Below are 19,195 nucleotides of genomic sequence, written 5' to 3'. Positions count from 1 at the left end.
AAATAGCTTATTTCTGTGAGCGAAGAAATAGTGAACAAAAATCATTATAACCTACATCACGCATACATTTCTTAACTATACCCAAGTCATTCCATAGTAGAAAATGTATCTATTAGATAATCTTTCAAGAGTCTAAGTCAAATGTGGTGTCTGTGTGTCGTCAATGTGGAAAGTGAAATTACTTCAATGACTACGTTTACAAGCTGTCAATATTCGGGTTATGGTCGGGTTAAGGTCACTATTCGGGTTTCTGAAACATTCGGAATAACCCGTTTACATGCGTGAGCAGAGAGAGTTACTCCTACATGGAATTTGTAATCAATTGGCAATATCCCGACGTAAACGGCGACGCACGGTTAGCGTCTGGACGTAGCCTACAGACAACCTAAAGACGCAATAACTTTTGGGTCACCTTCTTATAAATCTCACTATCTCGGTACTTTCTGCCATCAACAAAAGACATTATATTCATTCATTTTCACCACACTAATAAAGAAATTGGTTTCCTCCTCGCTCCAAAAGTGTGGTGCTGTGCTGCGTCTCGCCATGTTTACCTCTACTTCTTGTTTACTTCCGGTATACTGCGCGCAGGTTTTCTGCATTGACATATAACTATATTATTATAGTATATAATTATTATTATAACTATGTTTTCTGGCGCATACAAGAAGTTCCTCTACTCAAAAGACCAAGATTCCTTGCGAATAGAACATGCGCAGAACACAAATCAATGTTCCTTTTGATGGGGATATGCCGATACGCGTTTACATGACCAAAATTTCGGGTTAGAAAAGGGTAACCCAGGTAGCATATTCGGGTTTTTAAAAAACGGAATATGAGCATATTCGGGTTTTTGCCGGTGTTTACATGGCCGTGCGCGACCGGGTTATTGCTAATATTCCGGTTTTGAACGGGTTATTGGCTGCATGTAAACGTAGTCACTGTAATAAAAGATCCACAACTTTTCCTAAGTTCTAAAGCACACAACAAAAATGACCTAGGTCTTTATACTTAACTTTGTTCAATATTAACAATATTGCTGTTTAGGAATAATTTAATTTCTTTCATCAATAATCTATCAGTTGAGTTTGTGTGGTCATGAGGAACCACATAAGGTACAAAACCCCAATTAGCCCCAATTTAGTAGCATTCGTATGCCAACCATGTATGCCAAACATCCTAATGCCTGTTATTGGAACATAAGAGTGGACGTAAGTTAATCATTACATTAATATTAGCTCTGTACTAGTACTTATTGTATTCCAACCACCATTTTCTCCTTGACATGGAAAGCAGTGAACGCATCACTCGTCTTTCCCTCCATGTTCTTCACTATTGTTCCTAAAGTGTTTTTGTATGCAAATGTTGGGAGAAATGGTTACACATGATTTATCATACCTTTCTCTCATCAAAAGTAAAATGCAAAAACCATAAATGTAATAGAAAATCATAAATGCAGTAATGAAGAATAAACACACTACAAATGTAGGAAACCCCCCATGTTCTTCTTGAAGGGTACCTGTTGCAGTCCTTTCTGTCCAGCTGCTCCATGTCTGTGTCAGAGCACACTGCTCTGAGTCACAGAGGAATGTCAACAGTTCCTCAAAAGACTGTGAGAGAGAGAGGTGGTGTGTCCTCTACAATTGTGAAGTGTATTCTGCTGTCACTGTCAGAGAATGTGCTGTGGTTGTCAGAGAAGAGATCAGTATCACTGCTGTCTTCTGAAAAGATTTTAAACAGTAGGCTACAATACCAGTATGTAGCTTCTGGTTTTTCCTCCTTGGAAAAACTTCTCGTTTTCCTCCTCTCTCAACGTGTTGCAAACAGTGAGAAAAACTCCAGTTTTCCCTGTCGCTTCAGAAATGGCACATGGGTGACTCAGCAGAGGACCTGCTCGTCACTTGTTGCAGGTTGTAGAAAAACCTGTCCTCTTCTCCTCATCTGGAACCTTTTGTAGTGATGCGTGTATCCAGGTGACTCTCCCTGGAACCTTTCACTGCCCTCTTTCACTGGAAGGATCTCAATGGTCTCTGTCACCGTCTAGATTTGCCAATCCTTCCTCCTGAAGTTGTTATCACCACAGAATCCCCATGCTTGACACCTGGATTCTTAAGGCCAAAAGAGCAGAAGAAAATTCTCACGCAATAACCTAACCTAACCTATCATTTTCCCTTATACTGCCGTGGAAGAAATAGTTGTTTTTTATTATGGGCCTCTCCCTACCTATGTCAAAAAAAAAAAAATTTTAGAGCAAAATTCTTTGGAGCAAATCGGAACCAATAAAACAAAAACAATTACTATTGCATCCCCTTACACTATTGTGTCAATCAGGGGTAGATATCCTTTTGTTTACAGTTGAACTATCAATTTTGTCAATTTTGTTCTCACCTAAGCAGATTTTCTCAATGTACAATTGTTAACTATTCTATCACTTTGGTTATTCAAGATCTTTTAAACTGGAGCTACAGTGATGTCACAACAAATGTTTCAAACGTCTTTAGAAAAATTATTTAACACTATTTATTTCCCTTGCTACTTTATTAAACCCCTTATTTATCATTGCTACTATATTCCTCCTTTTTGAGACATGACAAAGCTTATGACTCAAAAGCAATATAAATAATCTGTTTAATATTCTAATCCTTAACATTGTTCTAGGTTTTACAGCAAATCCTGTTTATCCGTAACAAAAGTTCAAAAAATAATTTCTTTAGGGGAATTTTCACCTCAGTAAATTTTTCAACGTCAACATCAACTAATTTAGTTAAAACAATTTGTTGATATAGCAACTCAAAAACTCATTAGAGTATGATATGAAATGTACTGCTTTTAGGATTAAATCTCATTTAAACCTTCATTTATTCAATATCACCATTAAACTAAAACGAATTACCCAAAATACATTATTTATGTCATTTTTTTTATCTCCAGTTTACAAACCAAAGTAACACTAATTACTATCTGCTAGTTCCAAGAATCATTACAACTTAAAGTTTTTAGCCTTCTATTTATCCAAATCGTTGCCTGTTATGGGGAGCATCATATCATATAACATTCAACAAAAATGTATATCAAAATCATTTCTTTAAACCAAATTGTCACTTGTACTACTCATGTTTGGTTTTAGCTTGTGTCTTATCTCTGTGTTGTGTGTGTGTGTGTCTCCTCCTCTGGCTGTCCTCTCTCAAAGAAAGAAGGATTTCTCCAGGGTACATATAAACACACTGTTATTCTTTTTGTAATTTATGGCATCATTAATTAACAACTCAATGTATTCCTTATAAAGGTGTGTCAAGGTGTACAGCTTACCATCACCCAGAACTATAAAACGATATTTACTGTCTTTTCTACTGGAACACTGAGGAAAGAAAAACGTTAGACGAAACAACAGAGAATGAAAACCTTCAACATTCCCTGCAGAATGTTATGTTTAGCTGTGGGAGACATTAGGTGCTCGAGCATGGACCCACTGCATTTACTGCTCGAAGGTCCTGAATGAAACAAAACTTTAACGTTCATAATAAAAATGATTCTTCTTATTTATGTTACTTGAGAAAATAAGAGTACGTGCTAGAGAATCTAAACATGGAACTATAAACCCCATCCGTCAATAAAGAGTTAAAAACACGGTCGGATTTCTGTCGATTACTTCCTGTTTTAGCGTGTACTGATGTTTCTGGGACCTGTAGTCCGAACGCAGCTTGATGACTACAGGTTGACAATTTGTTAATCAATCCACGTCACATCTGTGTGCTTTGTCCAGAGATAACGCTGTACCTGAGACAAAAAGTGGTGAAACATCAGTAGATAAAATGTCGTTTTTACCGTGTGAATATGCATCTATTTGTAGTCACACGTTCACTGAATATGTGAACACTGTGAATACAACACATACGGTTGTTGTATGGGTTTTCTATAGTCTCCTGTCGATGGAGACAAATAAACACATTATCAGTAGTGTCAGTCCAGTCAGTCAATTTTACAAATAGTCACAAGGTGTCCTAGGTCTGTCTCCTCTTCTGTTGGAGACAAAGAAACATGAATGTGAGCTTTTGAGTTAGAATTTCTGAAAAACTTCTGTAGATTATCAGTCAAGGTGACAGCCACTGGACATGCGTATATGCCAGTAGACAAAAGAAAACTCATGCTCGTCCTTTGATTTGTTAAAAAAAACATTTCAACGTAGTCTTCATCAGGGTCAAAAGGTGACAAAAGGAATGCATGTAATATTTGTTATTCCTTAAGTTTAGCTACAGGTGTCCCAATTTGTTTTACCGTAGTCAGGAGATTAACAGACTGACATGGTACGTGTTCCATTATAATTTGTAAACAAATGCGTACTTTTAGGCTGCAACAAAAATATGTCAGCCAAAGAGTGATTTTTATCAAACCCACAACTTTAAAGCCAGTGGGCAAAAGAATAAACATTCCTAAGACCCGTGGGTGAAAGAATGTCTTCAATTTCAAATAGACATTTTTAAATCTCTCCTTAATAAATTTTCAGGACACTCAGATGGAAGGAAGAAGGAAAAAACAATGAACATTTTCCTTTCTTATCTAGTTCAGGATCCTAAGGATCTGAATATACATAAACCAGTTTACCAGAGAGCTTCTGATTTGAAGAACAAAGATCTTCACTAAAACCCAAATTGTTGCTCCCGAATCAACTAAAAATCCAATTTTCTTCCCATATATAATTAACACCATGCTAGGCAATTTGTATACACACCAGACAAACACATTGAATACTTGGACATGTTTTCCAAAAGTTATTTCTGTTAACCGTGCTGTTTTTGCGTCTAATTTGATCTGTCTATGCGTGTGGGAGTGTTTGTAGCGTGCCAAAAGGCATGTCCGTCATTGCAAGCATGTGTATTTGCGTGTATGTCTGTATGAACGTTTTTAGGGATCGCGGCAGTCCCAGCATCGGGGAAGACTGCAGAGGCAGTTTCATATTCACGAACGCTTCAATAGCTTTGGCAGCAAAAGTCTTACAGTGACATCAGGAACGTGTACAGACATTCTTGGTGACCGGCTCAAGTAAAAATCTAATTGTTAACACTAAACTGAACAAGCTGCTATTCTGTTCATTTTACATGAAAACAGCACTGCACCAAAAAAAACTTTTCATGAGGGATAAAAGCAGATGCAGCCTTGAGTGATGTATTGGTTGTCAGGTTTCATGCAGTCAGAGGCAGGGCTGATTACAGACGCCGCCTTAGTGAGGTCATTTTAGCCACACTGTAATTAACAAAAGTGGTTATGTCAGTTGCATCATTACAAGAAACTCCAAATCCGTCAGGTGTTGAGGTTAAATCAATGTTAAAAGTGCACATTAAATCACTACCAAAACAAATAAGTGGACATAATCATACACCAAGAATTGTTTTTCCCATGTACAGGAGAGAGGAACAGAGAATTGTTCTCTTACTGTTTGATCTGTAACCCCAATTGACCAAATAGAATGACCAAATAATCTTCAGTGTCAAATCTATAGCTCTAATAATCAAATTATGTGAGTGGAACCCCTTTAACTTTACACTCAGTAGTAGGCATCTTCTTCTAGGTTTCAGAAGATAAGTAAGGGTTAATGGTTTAACTGAATAGATTATTTTTCAGAACTTTCTAACCTATCAATTGTCCCTAATAGCAAAAACAAAAACAGTGTATCAGTGCAAAGCATTTCTTCATTGCATGAAGCGAGTGTGTGTGTGCGGTAGCACTACCTTCCTCATCAGCTGTTGGACTCAGTCAAACAGAGGGACAAGTGTTGTTCTTTGTCTGAGGTGGTTTTTGCTTTTTCTTCAGGCAATTACATACCCAATGTCCAAAGTCCTTGCAGTACCAACACTGGTCTCGGTTGTAGGGCTCACCATTTTGCCCACGGTACCCCCGGGCCTCTCTCGGCTTCGACCCCATGCTTTTTGCGGGAGCAGCCTTTTCGGTCCGCGCTCCATATGTTGCCCACCAGCCTGTTGTAACATTGCAGACAAACGCTTCAAACATGGTTTTCTCATTGTACTCGTTGCTTCTCTTCCACCCAATGCAGGTGTGACGGATGCTGTTGGTTCTGTCCCAGAGTTGAGTCCGTGTCCTCTTCGTCCCTCCGTTTCTCCAGCTTGTCTTCCTGATTTTTAGAGAAAGCTCAGAAAATGGACTTTGGTTAGAACTGATCAGGAGGTTATTGGTGCAATGTGTGTTTGCATTCTTTCCCTAGATCACTGTTTTATCTATATTTTAAAACATTCTTTGTTTTTCCTGTTCCCAGTAGCTTTAAATCTTCTGTCTTAATTATTGATTTTCCCATTAATTTTCTTTCTACTTCTTCTAAAGCGTGTTTTAACATCCTTAGCTTTACTAGACTTAGAGATCCATTTGGCGGAAAGCCAAAGCTTTTTGACCAATATAACAGACATCTCAAACAATCCGGTCCATATTTCTGACACATCTCACCCACAATGGTTCCAGATGCTTCAAAGGGCTTCGATGGTTCGTTACCCATGATGACAGAAGCTTTTATTTTTTCAATGTGATCGTCACCACAAAGCGAGGTTATTTCTTCGGCAAACCTTCGTAAAAACCCGGGACAGCCCTGCAGACAAAAATCACTTAAAGGAATATTTCACCGCTGGAAAGCTGAATATATCTTTAAATTGGGTCACTTATGTAGTAGAAATGTGGAAAAAAAATTGAAATTGGTGCCTTCTAGGCCGAGAAAAGACAGAAAATGTGTTTTGGTCTTATATGGATGAAAAACACCAAATCCCAGAATGCACCTGCTTTGTTGCTTTGAGTCCACTCCCAAGCCACGCCTACCGCTTGACAGACCGACAGAGGCATTCAACTCAACTCAAGCGTGTTTTATTGTCATTTCAACCATATACACGAAACAACGTTTCATCGTGACTCAAGTGGTGTTACACATTTAACATATATAAAAAAAAAACGACAATATATAAAAACGAAACTGAAACAGGCTACATTTAGTACACACACTTTATAGGCTCCGTAAAGTTCAGCTAAGCATACTAGCATTAGTGCTTGGTGGGCTGTAAACACCGAGCATAAACACAGCGGTGAATTAGTGTGTAATGTAGAATGGTCGGAATTTAACAGTCACAAACTCCACCAGCAGTTAGCAGTTAAATGGATACAAATCACCACATTTCTGCACCACTCGGTGTTAACACAGCCCACCTCTTTTACCTGGCGACAGAGCATCTCTAGCTTGAGGGCTAGCAGGCCTGGTAGCTGGACAGTCCGGTACACTATTCAGGCAGGTTTCAAAAAAACAAACGCCGCAGTCTCTGAACTCACGTTTGGAGTGTCGTTGAAGTTGGATGTAGTCCAGTTTGTGGTCTAAATGAGCGGACACTTGCAAGCAGGATCCGTAAAGTTCAGCTAACGCATACTAGCATTGGTGTAGCTAAACACAGAGTATAAACACAGCCGTGAATTAGCGTGGAATGTCGAATGGTCGGCATTTAACAGTCACAAGCTCCACCAGCAGTTAGCAGTAGCTAGTTGGATTTTATTTCTACACCAGTCCGTTTAACACAGCCCACCTCCACGGGCCGGCGAGAGCAGCCTGGTAGCTGGATAGTCCCGGTTCCGGTACACTGTTGTTCAGGCATGTTTCCACAACAACAAAAACACAGCAGGAGTTTCGTTGAAGGAGGATGTAGTCCAGCTTGTTGTTTAATGAGTAGACACTTGCAAGCAGGATGGCTGGGACAGGTGGACAGCTAGCGTTAGCTTTCCACCTAGCCGATGAGGATGTCCCCTAGCCGGCCAGCGGCATTGAGCGTACCGCGGGTCTCCGTGCGGCGAAGCTCACGTAGTGTGCCGAGTATTGCGTCTGTAATAACGTTTCCTCCATATTCTCCGATCTGTACCGATGTATCCCGGTGGTACACACGTCCGGTAGTTTGAATGCAGATAATTTTTGTAAATGTTTTCTGCTGAAAACCGAAAGCCTGTTTAGCGAAGATTCAAGATGGCTGACAGTCGTTTTCATTCGGAATACCTCGCCAGACTCGGCAGTCCAACCTCTGTGGGCGTGTTGAAAACATACGGGAGTAGATCCTACTACTGGCTGTAGTCCTTTGTCTCTGGCCCAAAAATCTTCCAATGACGCAAAAATCGTCATTTTACGTCATCGGAAGATTTTTTCCAGGCCCCAAATGCAGAAATCTCTCGTCTCAGGGGGACATGAGGGAGGGAGGCACGGTCATTCAGAAATACTATCGGGTTTCTACTGATACAAAGCTGAATGCTAAATCGGTGAAGTATCCCTTTAATAGTCAAGAACCTGCTTAGGGTGTCACAGACTATTTACTATTTTATGTCTTCTGCAGTCCGTCTCTAAATAGTCAAGAGCTTGTTTAAAGTGTCACAGACCATTTTTTTTTATAAGTAGTCAAGAGTTTCTTTAAAGTGTAGCTTCTTCAAATTGTCACAGACTATCTTATAAATAGTCAAGAGCTTCTTTAAATTGTCACAGACTATTTTTATTTTATTTTTATTTTTTCTGGTCTTCAGACCCTTTTGTTAGTTATCAAACTAACTTTGTTGACAGTCCACAGCCTGTCTCTTCTGTAATCTATTGTCACACCTGTATCAAAGAAATAATCAGAAATATGTCTGTCTGCTAAAGGATGTCACTCGTAACCCAGTTATATCTTTGTCCTATCTGACCCAAAAAATACCCAGTTACTCACTTCCCAAAAGTCAGAATTAGTTTCATTTATTCTCTTTAGTTAAGAGAATGAGTTCGCCAATTATTCATTACTTAATTCGTTTAGCAACAATTGCTTGTTTAGAATGTTTGTTCAAAACCTTGAATTCGCAATCCAATTGTAATTAATCAATTTCATCTTACCTGTGCTGCTTGAAATCTCTTCCTGTTCGTTTTTGACGGAGTGGAAAACAGTCAAGAGCGCTCCGCGGTCCTAATCCTCTTCTCTCTGAAAAACCTTTTTAAAGGTTTAGAGGTATGAGGCAGGTGATTTTTGATCCCTGGATAGCCAGTCATCAGCAACCCAACGGAGCTCTTTTCTCTGTTAACTCATCCATCCTGCCGGACAACGGCAAACTGTGGTGGAAGTTTTCCTTGAAGCAGTAGCGTTTAGAAATATCAATGATCAAATGAAAACGAATAATGAACGTTTGAGAATTAAACCAAAGTTTGGTCTTTGAGTATTTATTTACATTTGCAAATGGAGAAAACACAGTTTCAAAGGTACACGCAGCACAACTGAAAATGTCTTTCTAACCTAAAGTATAAACATCCAAACATCATATAGTGAAGAAACTCCGTTAAGCCACCCCTCTAAATGTATCTTTTAGCCTGGCCATAGTTGAAGAGAGACATCATTAACAGTCACACCATTGTCTCACCTTCCCCTGTGCTCCTGTTCTTTTCATTAGCCTAAACAACAGTTTATCTCAGGAGGCAGAAGGAGACACGGTTTGTGGCCTTCTCGACTTCGTCTGCTAAAAAGTCAACAATGTGAGAAGGTTCAAACTAGTAAAACTAAATAATTCTACTGGGCTATAGTTCACGGTTGCCAACTATTTCACTTGGAGCCTTTTGAATCTACACATGAAGAAGCTAAATCTCTGGTTAATATCATTAAACAAATGGTTAAAATAAAATTTGCCACCACACTACATTAACTACTACATTTCGGTTCTTTTGCTATGTTTGATGTTGATTTAGTGTTCATGTTTATTTACATTTATTGGGGTTACCCAAATGGGGATTGATGGCCTCTGTGTTCAATGTCAATTAAATATCTTAGAAATCTGTAACTCTGTTTCCTGAGTGAATCAACCCACTTCTGACTGCAACATCAATAAAACACACCTCACCTAGGACAGGAACAGTTCAGAACACAGTCCCATGAGCCTTTACACTACTTCATCGCAGAACAGTCAATATAGGGTACAATGGTGTCCTGCCGAACAGAGTGTGTTGTGTACACTCACTTGTTCAACTGCTCGCTAACACAAATATTTAATCATGATGTTGTTGTGCCTTGTCCACCCCTGACAAGTGACTAAATAGCCAAACCTGTAACAATTTATTTCACCAGAGGGCATTGACAAATACTTAAAGTGGAGGAGCTTTCCTTTTTTTGCTCTTTTATGTTGTCCCCCTTTTCTTTAACAGTCTGTCAGCCAGTGAGTCAGTCAGTCAGTTGGTCGGACATCAGCTGGTCAGACATCAGCTAGTGAAGAAGCCAGTCAGCCTCCATCATGGCTGTTAACATCCCAGGAGTGATAGTGATGGTGTTTTTCTACCTGCTGGTCCTCGGGACCGGCATCTGGGCTTCTTTCAAGTCCAAAAGGGAACAGAAGAAAAGTACAGCCACTGGAACGGAGATGGCCCTGCTGGGAAACCGGAACATTGGCTTGGTGGTGGGGATCTTCACAATGACAGGTGAGGAGAACACAGCTGACACAACTAGGACGGAAACTGTGAATTACAAGGTTGTGATTATTAAGGAAATATATTTATCATATTATAAAATTCTTGAATGTTCTTTACAGTGTTGTAACTGTTGGCTGCAAACTCATAGAAACAGTTTCCATTAAGCAACAAGATTGTGGTGTTATTCTGTACTTTCTGACGGGTGCTGTTTGAGGGTGTGGATGGTTCACTAAAGTCAGCGAGTCTTTGCACTTGTCTTGTCATACCTGGTGGAACATTGTTTGTGGCTATTGCGTGGTCAATGATGTGTTTGTGGTGTACTGCCTGTATAAGTTTAATGTATGTTTTACTGGTGGCTCTGGTCTCTGGGTCTGGTGGTTGGGTGAGAGTCTGAGTGGGTGGTATGTCTCTCATCTTGATTCTCAGTGTGGGAGGAGTGTTGGGTGAGGGTCTTTGAGGAATGTTAAGGGACATGAGTGGTGTTGGTGTATGTGGTGTGTGCAGGCTGTGGGGGACTCACAGGAGAGTCCCCCACAAAATGCAGTTCCAATACCTTAATAATTTTCAGTTGATATTTGCCTTTTGCATATTCTTAAATTATTAGTGTTAAATTAACACTACAAATTAACACTAAATGCACAATGCACTCAGAGTCGAGAGAACGAGGCGGTCAATAGTCAGACCTCCCTGAAATAATTGTGTGGATAAAACATTGGAAACACCTGTCAGTATAGTGCACAATAATCCAACAGCACTGCAAACAGCAGCCTCCAAAATGATCATAAAGTTCAACAAAATTCTCTCTAAAAACAGGTTTGACAAACTTAACATTAAAACCTTCAATAGGGTAGGAATTATTCCAGAGCTCCAGGGCTCAATAAATATTAGGATAAGGTAGATATTTGCAAACGAAAATATGCAATGAACTAACTTCCTCTGTATTACATTAGACCTGTAATGAGTCCAAATGTTTCAAATAGCTGCTGTTTGTTCACCAAATGACTTGCTCGTGTGTTAATCCATCCCGTAGCTACGTTTGTCGGAGGAGGCTTCATTGTTGGCACAGCTGAGATGGTGTACACGCCTTCTATGGGACTAACCTGGGTATTGGTGATGTTAATGGCATACAGCTCATCTTTTATTATTGGTAAGAGTTTGAAATTACATTTGAAATGATACTGTATGTATGGACTTAAACAAGAGGAAGTGAGGGAGTGTTTTAGTAGTTTAAGGGAAGTCATCTGTGTCTTTTAAACACAAGCAAATTGTTATTGCTGCACAACCTGACCCACAAACATGATTCCATGTATCCCTGATTTTACCATAATAAACTTGAGAGTCATGCTATGCTATTGAGGTTGAAGTGTGCCATCAGATTAATTAATAATTATTAAAATAATAATAAGAATACCAAGTTTAGGTTCATCTTGAATTCTACAGATGTGTCTTTAAATGAAATAGAAACTGTATTTACAATGCAATGCACCAGTAATGTGAAATTGATGTTGACACATTAGTAAATGGAACTAGAACATTTCACAATTATTTTTACAGTGTGCCTGCTACATGGTGGACATTCCAATGCTTATATTATAGCTGTGTTAGAAATCCCTCATTCACTCAATCACTATTCCCTATATAGTGTTTATTAAATAGTGAACTATATAGGGAACGACCAAACGAGATTTCGGACACTCACTGAAAACACATTGCTGCGAAACTTGCGTCAGGAGATGCGCCCGTTGATTGTATGACGGAGGCGCCTTTAAATAAAATGTATTATTATTATTATTATCAGGTAAACAAACCAAAACAAAAATACTTCTAATACGTCCCTGAAACAAACCGAGCACCCAGGAGGATAGTAAAATGTTGTATAGTATATGTTGCATGTTACATTTCCACTGTTTAGAAACGAAAGTCTGTTCCATTTTTCCTTTTCAGTTTTCGCGGTGACTTCTGCTTCTTCTTCTCCTCCGGGAAAACGCGGCCGCATTGTATTGTGGTATACGGGAGTAAAATGTAGGGTACATCATATGTACACTCAAATTAGCAGTGCAATGTGGCTATTTTATAGTGGACTATATAGTGAATGAAATTAACCGCGGAGAATTTGAACAACAATACAAAATGGCGAACACACTATACACTATCTTTGATAGGGAACAGTTTCGAACACAGCTTACCAGTCCTAAGTAAGCTGTAGCCTATCATTAAGGATCATAGGCCACACGCACACACGTGGTTTGTGCATCTGTGTGTGTGTGTGTGTGTGTGTGTGTGTGTGTGTGTGTGTGTGTGTGTGTGTGTGTGTGTGTGTTGCGATGGTGGTTGGGGTACAGTGAGGGAGTGGAGGAGGGTGGGCAGACACAATTTTTTTGACAGGTCAAAAAGTTCATTTAATGGAGATTATACCTCGCAAGTTCGTTCTTTAATTAAAAAAAATGTGAGTCACCAGAGAGAAAGATCTCTGCCGAAGGCATTGAAGTGATTTGTGGTTTTTAAATATATGCGACACAGAGCAGGTTAGAAAAATTGCGCTGTCTGCCTTCTTTCAGAAATGTCTTATCTTAGTTTCTATGGTAGCCTATTGGCCAGTTGGTTGCCACTCCCGTCGCTTGGAGGCTCACAGTGCCAAACGTTTGAGTCCGGTTGATTCCATAGTTGTAAATATGCATGCATAGTGACTTAACAGAAATTTTAATTAAATCAAAGTCTTTGAAATTACAGCTTTAATGCTTTTAATATTATAGGGAGCCTGTATTCATTTTTTGTTTTACATTTCATTGTTTGCTAGCTAGCAAAACACCACTTACTTAGCCTGTGGCTATATTCCTTAAACAAACATTTCATTGTTTGCTAGCTAGCTAAAAAACACTTAGTTAGCCTGTAGCTATTCCTTAAACAAACATTTCATTGTTTGCTAGCTAGCTAAAAAACACTTAGTTAGCCTGTAGCTATTCCTTAATAAAACTAAACATTGTTTGCTAGCTAGTTAAGTCAAATAGCTTAATGTTACTTATGAGTTGGCAGAGAAACTCTAATGTGTGTGTGTTTTACCTAAAGTCATTTCTGCTTTTTAAATTTGAATATGGTTGAAAGAAATCAATCATGTTAACTTTACACCCTACATGTTTTTCTTGTTTTGTTATTTCCCTCTCACTTGATTACTATTTTTTCTAATTGTGATTTCTTCTGTCCTCTTATAAATAAAGGTGGCTTGGTGTTTGCAAAGCCAATGAGAGAAAGAAGGTATGTGACGATGCTGGACCCTTTCCATGCCAAGTATGGAAAAGTACTAACAGCTGGACTCTGCTTGTTTTCACTTTCTCTTGATGTGCTCTGGGTGCCCTTAATACTCATTGCTTTAGGTATGTTACATAAGTACTCTTCTTATATTGTAGCTATATATGTAACTTTATTTAGCATTCATTTATCTGTTAATAAATAACTTCATGTGTTAAGTGAAATAAATGTATACTTGGATATAAATTCCGACTTACGCTGTGTAGATATGACTTACTTCAATGAACATAAACTAGGGTGACCAGATTTTCCGGAGCTAAAACCGGGACACTTTGCGCGTGACCGTAGTGCTTGTGCACACACACGCTTTTTAACATGAACATGTGCCAGCCCAGGTCAGACATATACACAGGTCAGTAACTTCATTATTTTGATCGTAGGCTCCTCATCTAATAATAACAGTGTTTTTTTCCTGTAAAATTAACAAAATTGCAGCAACAGCCTTTTTCAGTTTAGTGTGAGATTTATGTTGAGGTTTTTTCTAAAAAGGATTCTTTGAAGTGTTATTTATTCCAATAACACCAAAAGAATTAAAATGATTTATTGAAAATTTTGAGCATTAACAACTTCATTTTCTGCATTCTGGTGAATTTTTATGCACATATGTCTACCTTTTTCTGAATCAATGTATGCTGCAAATATCTTTATGTAAAGAGAAACATAGATTACAATCCAAATATAAAAACATAATGGAATATATTGAAGTAAGGCTCTCAGGCATTCTGTTTTGCTTTCATCTATTTATTGTCCTGTAGATCGACTTTTCTAATTATATCTGAGTCAGCACACATGTAGCCTAGGTATCATTTAATCCTCCCTCCTGTTTGGCGTCTTTTGTTGAGGAAGTAACCTCCTTAAATGTGCAGATGACAATTATTCACCTCAATGATACATTCATTCATTTTAATTTATTAATAGTCCCCTGGACTGTAATATTTCAGATGTGTTTGAGCAAGATTTCTGCTCATGTCCAAAACGTTGTGCACATTCAAAATACAGTATATCTGTGTCCTCTGTGATTTGGAGAAGACGAGGAGTCGTGACATTTTGAGAAAAATAAAGTTAGGTTAGTAGGCTATTACAAGAATAAAGTCACTATATTTTCAGAAACTAATCTATACCTGCACCATAGTCTGCTGTGCATTACGATTGCTCTACTGATACGGTAGATCTCAGACCTTCTGACAGACACAGAGCCCAGCTTGGGTCTCTGGTCTCTGAATGAGACAAATAGTTTAGCTAGGGAAGTAACTGTACACTGCTCTACATCGTAGGTGGAAAACGGAAACTACTGCAGAAATACACGGAGCCCAAACGCAACACATCTACCGCAGCATGTCCACAGCTGACCGCGTCCATAACTGAAGCTACCCAGCATTTTACAGAGAGAGTGCGATGCACAGGTCTGCTTCAAAGCTCTGTGTGTTTGAGTCTGAACTGTAGACTGGAAACGTCACGTCACAGGAACTTCAAACTAAATCATTAGTATTGCGCTCCTAAACTTTGTGTTGATGGCATCAATCTATTAGACTGCTTTTATCGGGACTCCTGACAAACAATTGAAAATCGGGACTGTCCTGGTCAAATCGGGACTGTCCCGATCAAACCGGGATGTCTGGTCACCCTAATGTAAACGTGTATTATTCGCACAAAGACTGGTTATAAAATGTCACTGATACAATATGTCTGACAGGAGGAACCATGAGTGTGGTCTTGGATTTGTCCTTCCCTGTGTGCGTTTGGATCTCTGCTGCCGTTGCCATTACCTACACACTGCTGGGAGGTCTCTACTCTGTGGCCTACACAGATATTATACAGCTTGTGCTCATTTTCTTCAGCTTGGTGAGTTTGCTTTACTTTAAAAGAGTTCTAAAACACTCTTACACAAGTAATAAAACACTCCAAAGGACGTACATAAAAGTTGTGTGTGTTTAAATCTTTCCATTTCTATTTGTCTCTGCAGTGGATCTGTGTTCCCTTTGCTTTGATGAACCCTTACTCCTTGGATATTAGCCAGACACTGATGAACAACACCTTACACGCTCCCTGGATTGGTACACCAGGACTGAAAAAGACCTGGATAATGATTGATGATTTCTTGTTCTTTGTAAGGAAGCAATAATGTGGCTGATATGAAATGGAATGCAATTTGCTCCAGTCTTGATAGATATCTGTAGAAAGAGGATATCATCCATATTTAATCGTTTTTTTTTTCATTTTAACTTAAGTATCAGACAGAGTGTAGGCCAAGGCTATTATCTAAAACAGTATGTCTGTGAATGTCGAGATTGCAACACGAGTGTTTAATTTTACCAACTAAATGTTTTACTTTTCAGGCACTAGGGGGTGTGGGATATCAGGACTTCCACCAGAGGACTTTGTCGGCGTCTTCAACATCCACAGCCAAGCTCACTTGCTTTGTCGCTGCTGTCATCTTCCCTGTATTTGGGATACCTTCTATACTGCTTGGGGCAGTTGCTGCATCCACAGGTATTAACACATTCTACATACTGGGGTAAGCTGTGAAAACTAATATCTTCAAGAAAAAGAAATAAAGTTTGTGTCAGAAATTAAGACTACATCCACACCAATACAATTTTTTAACGGCATTTTAAAATAAAACCAATTTCCGTCCTGACAAACCTTTTAGTAGTGATGTCCAAATGAAGCTTCATGAACCATTATTTGTTCACCCAATAAACCCACAGGACATTGGAACTGTCGCAGATTGCTTGAATAATAGCTTGCATCCTGCGCATGTAGGTAGTAGTAGCCGTGACTGATAAGACCCAATCAGGGAGCGAACGTGGCTGTCCAGACTTAAACACAATCCCACACTTAAACTAAAATGGGGTCGGCAGCGTTTTCAAATGTCTCATTTTAAGTGGTGGTAGTGTGGACGCCGGACGTAAAGAGCAGCAAAAGTTTTGCGTTTTCATACGAAAATGTAATAAACTGTCTATGATTTCTTCAAGTTGGCTCAATATAACAAAGTCTTCAGGAGCAGAATATCCTCAGATCCCATGTTCCAGACTGGAGGCCAAATGCTCAAGGGTCTATATGAGTGCCTGTGCCATTTAAATGAACTGCATGAAGGTGATCTGAATGGTATCTTGGTTAAAAAAATCAACTGTGCCCACTGTGCTCCTTATATCCTTTCACACAGTACTTAGTTCACTCCTTAGTATATAGAGTAGGCTCATCTCAGAATCCCTCAAACAGATAATGTGACTATTTTTCAGTGTTTCCTTCTTGTGTGTCCATGCCTCAGACTGGAACCTGACTTCCTATGGTTCTCCATCTCCATATGAACGAGGGGAATCCGCTCTAGTTCTGCCGCTGACCCTGCAGCACCTCACCCCGTCCTTCATCTCCATCATCGGTATTGGATGTGTGGCTGCTGCCGCGATGTCATCGGCTGACTCTGCTTTGCTTTCTGCAGCTTCTCTCTTCACCTCCAACATATACAAAAACATCCTGAGGCCTCAGGTGAAAAATTTATTTGTTCTCCACCTCCTGAGTCACACAATAAAGGGAATGGAGTACAGGAGAGTATAAATGGAATAAGGTTGTAAGATGAGAAAAAAAAAAAAAAAATTTTCTGGATACTTATTTTTTTTTTGGTGATCCGTGCTTCGGTCTTGGTAGTGGGCTTAGTTTCTACATCACTGACCAACCTGGAAAACAGCGTCTTATTGTTCTGGTTCATTAGTGCTGAAGTGGGCTACGTCATAATCTTCCCTCAACTCGTCTGCGTCCTCTTCTTCAACATCTCCAACGGTTACGGGGCTGTGATGGGCTTCTTGGTGGGAACTGTGTTAAGACTTCTCAGTGGAGACCCATTACTAGGGTTAACACCAGTCATTCACTTCCCAGGATGCACTCTTGAGGACGGTGTTTATGTCCAGTACTCTCCAGTTAAGACCATCTCCATGCTGTCTGCCGTTGCTGCCATCTTGTTTTTCTCCTACCTGGCTTCTGTGCTCTTCAACAAAGGCCTGCTTCCTGAGAAGTGGGATGTGTTCAAAGTGAAAGTCCAGCACTCACCACAACCACTGACAGCAACATATGTTGCAACAGAATACACATGATTATGAGAATTTGAGCAGAACACAGTCAAATGTTGTAAGTGAAGTTGTAAGTGTTCCTGTGTGTAGCAGTGTCAGTTTTCTTTAAGCATAATATAGACTAGTAAATACCATAGACTGTAAAAAAAGATGGACCACGCATCCCCACTTCCTCCCATTGTACAAAAGTAAAGCCACAATATCCAGGATACAGGTGCCGCCATCTTGAAATTTTGGAGTCTGTGCAGAAGTGATAGGGCAGTGGAGCTGCAGTATTAAAGTCCCACCCATACACCCGCTAAACCAATCACGAGTCAATCCCAGCTGTCAATCATGACGTTTCACACTGTTTTTATAGCATCAAATAACTAATAAAAATATTGTACACTTGAACAAACATCAGCATCATAAGAGCTACCTAAAATGACAGAAACAATCTTTGGGAAAAATTTATTTAAAGTGTACTTTGATGTTTTTAGTTTGGCCCATGTCCCATCGGCTAACATAGAGGGGGCAGGTTTATGACCTTTACTGCAGCGAGCCACCAGGGGGCGACCGAGATGTTTTGGCTTCACTTATACAGTCTGTGCATCAACCTAGTAAAGAGCTCAAAGGACATCACTCTGGAGATTTTTGCATCCACAATGTATCATCAAAAATAAATACTGTGTTCCAAGAAAGTGCCCATTCATTCCAGTTAAAGTTGATCGCCCAAAACATATGGCTAAAAGGATTTAAATCTTTCTGATTGGGTCTTGCTTTGTGCGGCTCATTGTTCATACACATTAAGTTTTCTGAGTTCTGAGAGATTTAAAATTATTTAATCTGCTTAAAAAGGAAATCACAAGGCGTTATAATTTACTTTTGTTTGCATTCAGATGTTTTTTTGTAGTACACTGGCCACTGGGACAAATTGGCAGCAAGGTGTAATGCATATTAAAGTATAACTACAAAGAATGTGATCCCAATGCAGTGTGATCTGTATAGATTTGTTATGTTCATAAAATATATTACATTAAACAGTATAACTGTCTGGTACTGTACAATACACAGGTAAAATATTTCTTTACCTAAACTGGGAACTAATGCTAATTTTATATGAACCATTTTAAAATAGACATTCTGTGTCATGGTATATGTTTTCTGTCCCCACTTAGAGGACAGTTATCCAAAATAAAGCAGGATTTCAAATATAAACAGTACTTTTGTAGACCTTCAGGCAACATTTAGCATTATAGTATCAGAATATAAACACAATGAATGTTTCTCCTTTCTTTGCTGCTTCCGTCGTTTCATATCCAGACAAAACAATGTGATCCCATACAGCATCTGATCTTTTAACGGAGTAACTTTTGGAACTTTTGTTTCTTTTCTTTTATATTATGTT

General features: G+C 39.2%; 1 protein-coding gene across 1 annotated transcript; it reads left to right on the top strand.

Annotated features, from left to right (window-relative positions):
* The first annotated feature begins 10,260 nt into the window (after positions 1 to 10,260).
* LOC120547547 (high-affinity choline transporter 1-like) lies at positions 10,261 to 17,957 on the top strand. The gene is made up of 8 exons (XM_039783014.1): positions 10,261 to 10,444; positions 11,466 to 11,582; positions 13,651 to 13,806; positions 15,435 to 15,583; positions 15,705 to 15,848; positions 16,078 to 16,231; positions 17,013 to 17,230; positions 17,323 to 17,957. Exons 1-8 carry the CDS (start codon positions 10,261 to 10,263, stop codon positions 17,830 to 17,832), a joined length of 1,632 nt encoding a protein of 543 aa, XP_039638948.1. The 3' UTR covers positions 17,833 to 17,957.
* Positions 17,958 to 19,195: the final 1,238 nt, after the last annotated feature.

This window comes from Perca fluviatilis, chromosome 19, assembly GCF_010015445.1.
Source record: "Perca fluviatilis chromosome 19, GENO_Pfluv_1.0, whole genome shotgun sequence".
Taxonomy (NCBI): Eukaryota; Metazoa; Chordata; class Actinopteri; order Perciformes; family Percidae; genus Perca; species Perca fluviatilis.
Note: the sequence above shows the minus strand (reverse complement) of the source record. Positions and strands in the feature narration are given on the sequence as shown.